Genomic DNA, 12,000 nt, shown 5'->3' with positions numbered 1-12,000 from the left:
AAAATAGGTTTTTGAAATAAACTCAGAAACAGGTTTGAGGAGGGAAAAGGCCAGGGGAACACAGCCCAAACTTTTCAAATAGGAAAAGGCGTTGCACTAATAGAAATCAGCGACTTCATAAGAGAATTAAGCAGAACCCCTGTCACGGGTTGCTTGGATGAAGTTAATCCGGCATTTGATAGAACTATAGTAGTTTCTTAAAAACTACAGATTCAGGAAACCTTTTTTGTTCCTTGCCAGGATTAGGGCAGAAGCATGGACCGCCTGAGTGACTAACTTACCTATGGCTAGCAGAGTAATTGTCCCTACGGACCATCCCAGGAGGCCAAAGCTCAGACTCTGTGCAAATCCCAGCATAGATCTCCAGTCACGTGCTTAGGGCCATTGGGAGATCTCTGGGTTTTTGAGATTATAATCAGGCAGGGGTGCTGCTGTGTAAATGAGAAACTCTAAAGAAAGCACGTTAGACAACACAGCATCGAGAAAACCAGCTTCCCCTCTGATTTTCAAATCTAACGTCTGTATGTTACCCAAGTGGATTTATTTCTGATCTGGTTTTAGAGTTCGTAGTATTTTAATTTCTGACATTAATCATCTCTCTGGATGAGTAAATTTGGTGGCTGGGAAAGTCTGAGGAACAAAAGGGGGTGCTTTCCTAATGCTCACAAACAGGAATTTAAAACAAAAACCCTTAGAGACTTGGAACACACACACACACACACACACACACACACACACACTCCTGGCATAAGCTTGTTAATGTACTTTACTCAAGAGGCTTTATTTCCCTGAGATCATTCTCATTATCTGAAAAAAAAGTTCTGATTGTTCTTTTAAAAATACCCTCTGTCCCTTCCCTAAAAAGTGGATGCAAATGATTTCTACAGGGTTATTTCAAAAATTAATTTTGAGAAAAAATATTTTAAACTTTGCCCCTTTTAATGTGGCATTTGTGAAGTTGGGCATAACCACCTAAAATAGTTATTTTGAGTAGAAAAATGTATATTTTCATGATGTAAAGTCATTTAATGAAGCTAAATGACCTCCTAATTCTGCCTCATGAACCATGAAGATTTTATAGACTATCTCTGTGGGGGCTATTGATGCCATCACTTCAAGCACTCAGTACTTGTCTACGCAAGTCTCAGTAAATAGTGGTTTTTTTAAATCAATTTTTAAAATATTGGCATCAATATATCTACCAGGCTTCCATTTTTGGTGTAATTGATTTCTATGTCCTCTTTATGAATTTATTTAAATAATTTTATTTAAATTAGATACCATTTTAAATGAAATTTTCTTTCTTGGAATATACACAATAATTTTTCTACCTCAATCAATAAAACAGATAAAGAAACTTTTAGCTAAAGATATTCCTTGGATAATCAGTACTCAATGGTAAATTAAAAAAAAATAGTCCTATTGATCCATGTGTCTCACCAATTAAATATTTAGTTGTTTATCACTTATTCCTTCTCTCATTGCAACAAATATTACTGGCTGCTTTCAGAAGCACAGCATAGCCTTAATTGTTGATATAGAGACAGAGAGAGATGCATACTCTGATCATATTTTTAGAGAGAAAAATAAATAAATCCACATACCTTTTCTTGACATTGTTCTTATTTATTTATTATTATTTTTTATTGATTTCAAAGAGGAATGGAGAGAGAAACAGAAACATCAACGATGAGAATCACTGATTGGCTGCCTCCTGCACACCCCGCACTGAGGATCGAGCCTACAACCTGGCCTGTGACCTGACGGGGAAGCGAACCATGACCTCCAGGTTTACAGTTGAAGCTCAACCACTGAGCCATGCCGGCCAGGCTACATTATTCTTTTAAAAAGTTTAAAATTTCAAAATGCATTTATCAAAGACTTTTATAAAATGCATATATTGCCATATATGACTATTACAAATTAAAATGAAACATCAAATGCCAGAATACTACATTGCCTTATTGGATTCAAACATTTGATACTTCAAAAGTTATGAAAACAAAACAAACACACACAAAAAAACTTATGAAGCCCTAGCTGGTTTGGCTCAGTGGATAGAGCATCAGCCTGTGAACTGAAAGGTCCCAGGTTCAATTCAGGTCAAGGGCACATGCCTGGGTTGTGGGCTCAATCCCCAGTAGGGGGCATGCAGGAGGCAGCCAATTCATGATTCTCTCTCATCATGGATGTTTCTATCTCTCTCTCCCTCTTCCTTCCTCTCTGAAATCAATAAAAATATATTTTTTAAAAACTATGAAAAACATCTTAAAGTAACTATACCCTTAAAATTAGTATCTATTTATTTATAGACAAATGCTTCCCCATTGTTCTTTTCTTGTTTCCTATATAATTTTGTCCCTGATTTATATTATTTTCCTATATATTATCTTTTCATATTGTTAGGAAATATTTCCAGATTTCCTACTTTTTGCAAATTCTATCCAAAATCTTAAGGTAAGATTTAAGTAATCTTGAATTAGTGACTTCTTTCAAGCATCCTCCATTCCATAGTTAGTTAGCCATTCTTTTGCATGTATCTGCTTTTATATACACATTTATTTTAATACCTTAATTCTGTTGTTTTCTTTTCCTTTCTATTAGAACAAATAACACATGTAATTATTATAGAATGTTAATTACAGTCTAAGCCACTCCCATGGACTTTTCCACTAATCTTTAAATATATAATGACATCAATTAATACCTCTTGAATAACACTTAATAGCACTAATAAAAATGAAACCTTACAGTGATAATATTTGTTTTTATTATATTTGAAATGGAAAATACAATTAAAGACTTTTTTATATTTTAAATAATTAAGAAGGAAGTCACTAATTGAAATAGGTAAGTATTCAGTTAATTTATAATCCTGAGTGAATCGCATCTCTTCTGCCCAATATTGGGTCACATGGTTTAGTAAAGTTCACACGGTTTAGTAAAATTTTCTTGCTGGGAATATACCCAATATGCTTTTCTACTTCAACCATTCCCTTTGACATTCCCTTTTTGTAAACATTTTCTTAATTAAATTAGTGTGTGTGTGTGTGTGTGTGTGTGTGTGTGTTTGAGAGAAAAAATAGAGATAATTTTAGTATTCAAATAAAATTAATGTACTTTTACAGAATTCACTCTTGATTTTTATTCTCCAATAAGGCGTGATGGTGGGGAGAGAGAAGAGTTTTCAGAGACAATTGAATGATTGAATATTACATCTACTCTACGATCAATCTGGTATTAATCAGCAATTAAATGCACAGTTACTAATAAAATTATAACATCTGCCGGTTCCTAGAGAGAAGACAGGCTAATGCTGAAGGAAACGAAAGTGTGGATAGAGCAATTCGAAAGAGATTTGACAAGGGCACAGATGACAGAAGCAAACTTGCAGGATAAATATCAGGTAATGCATGAAAAAGAGACTTCAGTTTTTTTAAAAGCTTTGCATGAGTAAGATTCATATATGTCATTTAATCTATGTTTAATATTTCAAGTGATATGAATGAAAAAAAGTCCATAAAGAAATCATGCGCATTATCTTGCTTGCATGTGATTTAATAATTGTGTTTCTACATAAATAAGTGGTTTGAATTGTGTGGGTCCACGCTGTGTATACAGCTCTGAGACTGCGTGACTTTTCCAGAACTCAGAGTCTTATAAGTAACCCAGGACACAAATACCTAGTTGTTTTTATAGAAGTCATGATTTTGCAGATGTCACATAACAAAAGAAATCCACCAAAAAATGGTTTCAGTACCAAATTAAAAAATACTATAGAATAAGCAGAATTGAATACAGGATTGCGCCATGTGTATTTGGAGTGGGCCCATTAATGGGACCAGTTTCTACAGCCACCTGCCTAGTTCCACATGATTGCATTCAGGTGAGGCCAGGCTGGTGGTTGTTTGCCCCAGTCTTGTTACCCTGTTATTAACTGGACTTGGCTTCCAATTTCTACTTCCAAGACACAAAATCATGCGACAGGTTTCCCAATGAAATTGTGACTCATTCTATGCAGCATTGACATTTTCATCCTATTTAAGGTAGTGTTGCATTTTAGTAGCAAAGCTATACTATAGTGTACATTATATTTCAATCATTTGCACTACAAAAAAGGTATCATGATGTGAGAGTCAACATGGCAAACAATAAAAGATTTCTCTATTGCATTAGTGTGTGACTTCATATAACCATATCTACAAGGTGTGCCTGAATTTAGATGGATGATGCCACCGATACGACATTTGATAAAGTTGGCAAAGCGGACAATGTGTAGGATATGCTTTTTTTTTTTTGCTTTGAAATTCAATGTAATCTTTCCCCCCAAAAAATAAAATTTTCTGGGACGAGCTCCATTAAAATAAATGATTAAACCAGTAAATTGAGAATAGAAAGGCAAGGATAGAGTACATGAACTTATTTGGTCCATTAGTGAGTTTTAGTTTTAGCATAAATTGTCATGAACGAAATTTCAAGTTGTAAAAGTACCTGTTGCACAGGTGCTATTTTATAAAACGGAACCAAAGGATAAGAAAAGCACAAAACAGAAACACTCCCCTGGTGATCACCAGTTTTGTGAAATAGGGTTAGAGATCATCTGAAATCTGAGCAGAGGGAACATTTCCTTTGGTTTGTGGGTTTGTGTGTCATCAACATTTTCTATCTGTTTCCACTTTCAAACAATAGGGTATTTTCCAGTTTTTCCATGCATAGAATTTTGTGGAATAAAATTGAAGATTGATTTTATGTTTTGGTAATTTTTTATTACATTAAGTTACAGGAATAGGAGTACCTGTGGCAAAATATTGATTCACCATCTCCCCCCAGTGTTCTTTACGTAGATTTACATGTGCGTTCATTCTGAGATTTAGACATTCTTTTAGATGTGTTTGTTATCTGATAAATTCTGCAGGGCCAGCCTCATGTTCTTTAACATCACTGCGCATGTTAGCGGTCTTTTCAATTCACATGTGAACATGGCGTCACCTTTTAGGATGCGTTAATTTACTATAAAATGTGTAGCATGTACTTAGCCTGGGGCCTGGCTCATGGTCAGGGCATGATGAATGGTAGCTGCTATTCTTATCATATCTGTTATTGTTATTATCAACAACATATATTGAGTGTTATCCAAATATAAAAGGTTGTTATTTAGGAAATGTCGTTTCCTTTGCTTTTTTTGACTCGTTGCCATATTGTTGCTGTTTTTCCTCTTCTAGTCATTCAAGCACTTCAGAGTCCAATATGAAATGAAAAGGAAACAGATTGAACATTTAATACAACCATTACAGAGAGACGGTAAATTGTCACTTGACCAAGCATTGGTGAAACAGTCCTGGGATCGAGTGTCCTCCAGGGTGAGTTCCCCCACGATTAACTTCATGGGGCTCACGTAGTTTAGTCAAGAACATTTTCCATCATCCTTTTCCACACTGTGATGTTGCATCAGGTCCCCTGCCTCTGCCTGAGGTAGGAAAGGCTTTACTGTGGGAGAATCTTTGTCCTTTAAGTTAATGGAAGTGCTAATATAACACCTGTCCTGCCTCACCTGCTCTACATGGGCTGTCACCATTGACCACATGACAGACTGAAATCTTGGAAGACCATGAGGGCTACTTCCCACTTTACACAAATTAACTCTGAGTTGGTTAACACTGGAGCCTTCACAACTTCTCCATTTTCCATAACCATGTTTCATCAATAGTTAATAATCTCCACATATTCACATTCATTTTTATATTCTTTAATTTAACCTATCTTCTTATCTGGTCTTTCATGAACCTGAAGGAAAATTGCTCAGTAACTTTTGCAAACTTAAAGACCAAGATTTCAAAACCTGTGACATTTCTATCACTAATGGGGCTATTTGCCTTGAACTTCCCTATTTTCTTTGTTTCTATAATCTATTTTTGCCATAGATTTCATCAAATACTGGCTTAGTTTCTAAGTACCTTACCCCATTCTACCTGGCATTCCATCAAGCTGGAAAAAGGTGTTTGAGAACTGACTGAAGTGGAAGACATGCAGACATGGTTCAGAATTATATAAAAAGAATCCTGACCACTTGTCTGCCTCCAGAGATGTCTAGATGTCCCTGGTTTTTCTGATTCCTGGCATGTGGGGTGATCCACATGAGCTGGTGCGTAAATTCCTGCATCCCTGAGCATGTCCGCACCCCAGCCCTTGTACTGCAATTTCCTCCCCATTCGCAAAGCATCAGATTGAACACAGAGAATTTCTTACTTGATATTTATTTAGTTAACCTGAAATGATTAACGTAAAGCTTTATGTAGGCTTTAAAATCATTTGGGGGGATTTTAGGAATTGCCTCTGTATTAGAGATAATTCGGTCTTTCTTCTTTTGCATGTCAGCTCTTTGATTGGCACATACAGCTGGATAAATCTCTCCCTGCACCTCTGGGCACTATAGGTGCCTGGTTGTACAGGGCAGAGGTGGCCCTGCGGGAGGAAATCACCATTCAGCAGGTCCATGAGGAAACCGCCAACACAATACAGCGGAAGCGTGAGCAGCACAAGGTAAAAACGCTGATCAGGAGACCTTCCAGCACAATGTAGTGTGGAGATGTGGCCTGTTTAGAACTCACACTGACCAGCTTCCCAAGCGTCCATTCCTACTGATTCAGAGATGTTGCACTGTGTATACAGCTCCGAGGCTTTGTGACTTTTAAATAACCCGGAACACAAATATTTAGTTATTGCTTTTATAGAAGTCATGATTTTGTAGATGTCACATAACAACAAAAAAATCCACCAAAAAATGACGTTAGTGCCAAACTGAAACTCACTGTAGAATAAGCCGAATGGAATAAAGGATTGTGCCGTGCGTATTTGGAGTAGGCCCATTAATGGGATCAGTCTGTACTGCGACCTGCCTAGTTCCACACTATTGCATTCAGGTGGAGGCAGGCTGGTGGTTGTTTCCCCACCTGGTTACACTGTCATTCATTGGATTTTGGCTTCCAGAAAAGCCTGGGTCACGTCCATGTTGAGATTCCCAGAATATTAAAAATACGGGGAAATGCTAAAGCTGTGTTACACTAACAACACCACTTTAAGCAATTAGCAATTCACTCTAAAGACAATTCCAAATTGTTTTCATGTAAATCTTGTAACAATTAAAACAATGCTTAACCAATGTGAATATTTCATACAAAAGGAGTCCCATAGGATTGTACCAGTAAGTGTAGAATGCCTATAGATTGCGGGTGAATGTGTCAGTTCAGCTAATATGCACCAGGGAGACTGCTGAAGGTGCCTCCAATCCAGAGGTTTGAGAAACAGCATGTGTTTGTGGTTCATTAAAAGACTTACATCTAATTGAAATGCTCCGCTAAAGAGAAAATGCCCTACAATATTAACTATGCTGTTTACTAGCATGAGAGATGTAGCAGAAATCTTAATTCAGAGTATACTCTAGGCGGCACCTGCCCCTGATGGAGTATGGATTTGAATTGGATGCATGCTGTTAGTCTTCTCAGTGATTATAGGATTTGAAGTTCTTCCTGTCTCTCCTGGCTCCCTGGAGAGAGAGACCCTGTGCCAACCACTGAGTGTGCAGCCGGAAGCATCTCTCTGCCAAAGAGCAGTAAACAACCATGAAAACCAGAAGTGAACTGGAGTGGGGAAGAGGGGAAGGGGAATCAGAGATGATGGTTATCTGAGACTGAAAACCAGATAGTACTAGACTGAAAGCTAGGGAACGGGATGAGAAGTCAATAGGAAGCGAGCAGAGGCAGGTAGGGGCTAAGATGAAGTTCCAGACAAGTTTCCAGAATGATCTTTTTACTGAGGTAGGAACTCACACTAGATCTGGGCATAGGTATTTGAAGCCATAGACTCATAAGGCAATGTAATTGTCAATTATAAGGTAAATGTTCATTCATTCAAAATGTATTTATTAGGTGCCTATAGTAAGCTAAGCTTTGGTGATATGAGAAATGCGAATCATGGTTAGGATAACTAAAATTATAGACTTTTCTCAAAAGCAGAAAAATCAGTTCATCAATTTGGTATCAGTATTCTGCTCTGCTATATTGGGCTCACTTGAAAATGCAGTAAATTGAGAAAAGCACAATAGAGGACTCATCAATATGTCAGCAAGAATGTTTGAGAATATTATCTTCGCATCCCAGTCCCAAAAATTCAGATAAATATATTTTTCAAGAGTTCATTTTATGTTTTGACCAATATTTTTGTTATTTTTTAAAATTAACTTATATGTATGTAGAAACATGCTTCTTCTGGAAAACAAGCTACACCTCTATAAGCTTTTCTGTTTTTCAGATGCCCTGATACTCAGTTATCTAGAAAGCTAACAACAATAATCATAGCTAATAACACTTGAGGATTTAGCCATCTTTCAGTCCTAAGTACTTAATTTTGCTAAGCACTTGACATTGGGGATATGAAATAGGTATTATTATTCTCATTTTGCAAGTAAGTAAACTTTGGGCAGAGAAAGGTTATGTGCCTTGTCTAAGGTCACATAGCTGATAATCCAGGTTTTTTAAGTACTAAGCTCAAAATGTGCCCACAAAACTAGTGCATATTATAATACACGTAGAGTGATTGAACCTAATTAGTGTTGATTAGTAGCATTGCTTTGACAAAGTAAGTCTTTCCGTCTTTAAGGAATCATGAGAATAGTCATCAGATTCTAACCATCCTCACTACAGTTACTGACCCTACCTAGATGACTTTCCTTCCTTTCTTGGACATTTTATTCTCTGGATGATAACACAAGCCATTACTTTTAATAACTTCAGTAACCTGTAGGTGATCTTCCAATATCCTAGCCTCTCCTCTCGCTGAGCGATCCTATCCTGCACCCTAACATAGCCACTCACCGCACAGGCACAGTCTCTAGACCTTGTCATTACCAGTAACTGAAACCCCTCCACAGTCTGTTTCTCAGCATCTCACCGCCCACGCAAAGTCGCCCCACTCCCAAGTCTTCATCTCCTCTGTGCCCTGTCCTACTGCCAGTTTACTGCCCGCATCCTCCCCGTGCCATCCATTAGGTCCCTTTGTACTCTGCTAAATTCAGTTCTCCGTCATTCAGATCACCCCTTGTACACACGCTGCCCACCTCATCTAGGTCTCACTTTGTCCTACTCCCCTGGTTAAAGCACAGCCCTGGTGAAAGCCCACGCTCCACCTAGCTCCTGCCCACACACATGCAGCTGACTGTGGCTCAGAAAATCACCCCGGGCGCGATGACTAACCCAGGTGGGCCCTTCAGGCTGCTGGCACTCCAAAGGCATTTCCCGACTCATTCCCTCTCCGTTCCTGGGACAACTTACTTCATACCTTGTCTCCTCAAACCTTCCACACCTCCTCCCCGCTCCTTACTCTTAGCTGCTGACAGGGCTTCCTATTTCTCTGGGAAAATAGAAGCAATCAAAAAAGAATTTCCGCAAGCTCCCACGACCACAGCATCCCACCTACGTGCATCTGTGCTTGGATCTCCGTCCTCACTTCTGTTACTATGGATGGACCATCTGTGCTCCGAGCGAAGGCCCACCCGCCCCACGTGCTCTAGATCCCATCCTCCCTGCTCCTCTGCAGAGGGCAGTTCCCCGAGGGCTCCCCTTCTCTATGGCTTTTCTCTCTCTTTTGCTTGATATTTCCTACCCACATAAAGTAGGCTGCTATTTCTCTCATCCTAAAAATCCTTTTTCTTTAAAAAAATAAAATAAAGAAAACATGTCTCTTTCCTAACTATACTTTCCCATCTGGCTACTGCCCATTTTTCCTCTTTCCTTTTACAACAGCAAAGCTCTTGGAAAGCGTTGTCTATGCTTTCATTTTGGCTCCAAAACACTCTCCCCCCATTCTTCCCAGAACCCATTCCAACCAAATTATCCCTAGCAATGCTGTCCATCCCAAACAGGGATCTCCTTGATCCTCACTCAGTGGCCAATTCTCAGGCCTCATATTACCTGCCCTGTTGTTACAGAATAGGAGAGGGGCTCGTCTCCACAGGTTGCTTGTGGGGGCGGGGTTCTTGGTACCGCTAGGATAAGCATTTCCGGAGTTCCTCATGGGAAGATGAGATATTGTAGGAACCTTTATTTCCGTGGAATTGCACCTCTGAGTTTTCAAGTGTCCATTTCCCTTAGTCCAGTCATAGAAGAGATTGGAATTCAGTAGCTGGGGCTTTAGTAGAGCTAAAATCAGAGTCAGTGTTCAGAGCTTCCTTTCAATGTTGGTGCCGGGTCCAGTCCAGCATCAGGCTAGTTTACCTGGTTTCCCCACTAAAGTCTGTGAATCCATTGTGTGTGGGGTTCAAATAGCTGTGGAACATAGGGGCAAATACCGGTGAATCAAAAGAGTGTACTCCAAGCAACAAAAGCAACAAGAGATAGAATTCCTTATAGGTATAGGTAGAGATAGAGATAGAGATAGAGATAGAGATAGAGATAGAGATAGAGATAGAGATAGAGATAGAGATATAGATATAGATATAGATATAGATATATGTAGAGATATATAGATATAGATATATATCTCCAAATGTTGATGAACTTGCAGTGGCCACACCCATTCTGGTCAACCATCTCTGTCCCCAGATGTGATTGACAGGCAAATACCTTTTCTATGTCACCCCAACTTTACTGGGCATGTGTCTGTCTTCTCTTTGTTGGATTTCTTCCCCTAGTGTTTTGAAGGGACTAGGCCAGTATCCCATGGGGAGTGTGAAATTGAAACTTCCCAGTGAAGCTGCCCCAAATGACATGCCTATAATATCTGGCCTTCCTTTTGCTTCTTTCCTATCTACACTAATAAAAGAGAAACATGCTAATTAGCATACGACCGCTACCCTTCCCATTGGCTAATCAGCATATCCTTATGCAAATTAACTGTCAGCCAAGATGGCGGCCGGCAGCCATGCACTGAAGCGAACAGGGAGGTTTGCTTGCTCCAGTGACTGCGGACTCCAACGTTCCCCGCCTGCCGCTGCTGGCCTCTCAGCTGCAACTCTAAGCAACTATGTTGCAAATATAGAAGCTAAACAAAACCCCAGAAACCGGCTGACGGGCTTCAGCCAGCCTGACCGCAACATTGTATCAATGTTTTCAGCAGCGAGGCCTCAGAGCTAAAGCTGGCTCAGAATAGAAAAAAAAAAAGAAAAAAAGGAGCGGTTGGGAGCTTCAGTGACCCGCCAGCCAGAAAACGGCCCTCAGCCCCTCACCCAGACTGGCCAGGCACCCCAGTGGGGACCCCCACCTTGATCCAGGACACCCTTCAGGGCAAACCAGCCGGGCCCCCACCCGTGCACCAGGCTTCTATCCTATATAGTAAAGGGTAATATGCCTCCTGGCAACGGGATCAGTAGAACCGCACCCGGGATCAGCGTGACAGGGAGGGCAGCGCCCAAAACCCCCCTGATTTGCCTTGCGGCTCTGTGTGTGACAGGGGGCGGGGGCCACAGCCTCCCCTATCCGCCCTGCTCTGTTTCATGACAGGGGAAGGGCGCCCCAACCCCCCTGATCAGCCCTGCTCTGTGCCTGATAGGGGGGAGCTCCCCAACCCCCCTGATCGCTCTGCGGCTCTGTGTGACAGGGTGCGGCGCCCCACCCCCCCACCCCCCACGGGCCCTGCTCTGTGTGTGACAGGGTAGAGCCATAACCTCTCCATCGGCCCTGCCCTGAGTGTGACAGTGGCGGCGCACCAACCCCCTGATCGGCCCTGCTCTGTGGGTAATAGAGGGTGGCGCCCCAACCCCCCTCCACGGGCCTTGCTCTGTGTGTGACAGGGTAGAGCCATAACCTCCCCATTGGCCCTGCCCTGAGTGTGACAGGGTGCAGCACCCCAACCTTCTGATCCACCCTGCTCTGTGTGTGACAGGGGGTGGTGCCCCAACTCCCTTATCGGCCCTACTCTGTGAGTGACACAAGGGAAGCTCCTCAACCCCCTGATTGGCCCTGCTCTGTGCAAAAACAGGGGGGAGCTCCTCAACCCCCTGATGGGCCC

At 40.8% G+C, this 12,000-nt stretch overlaps 1 protein-coding gene across 1 annotated transcript in view; it reads left to right on the top strand.

The window, feature by feature from the left end:
- Positions 1-12,000, top strand: part of LOC102416882 (nesprin-1) — a gene marked incomplete at its 3' end in the record, with an annotated part of 177,120 nt that overhangs the window by 94,389 nt on the left and 70,731 nt on the right. The window contains exons 10-12 of the mRNA XM_023758190.1: positions 3,299-3,406; positions 5,223-5,360; positions 6,376-6,540. Of these exons, the coding sequence (XP_023613958.1) occupies positions 3,299-3,406; positions 5,223-5,360; positions 6,376-6,540 (411 nt within the window). The remainder of the gene's footprint in view (positions 1-3,298; positions 3,407-5,222; positions 5,361-6,375; positions 6,541-12,000) is intronic.

This window comes from Myotis lucifugus, unplaced genomic scaffold (assembly GCF_000147115.1).
Source record: "Myotis lucifugus unplaced genomic scaffold, Myoluc2.0 scaffold_125, whole genome shotgun sequence".
Taxonomy (NCBI): domain Eukaryota; kingdom Metazoa; phylum Chordata; class Mammalia; order Chiroptera; family Vespertilionidae; genus Myotis; species Myotis lucifugus.
Note: the sequence above shows the minus strand (reverse complement) of the source record. Positions and strands in the feature narration are given on the sequence as shown.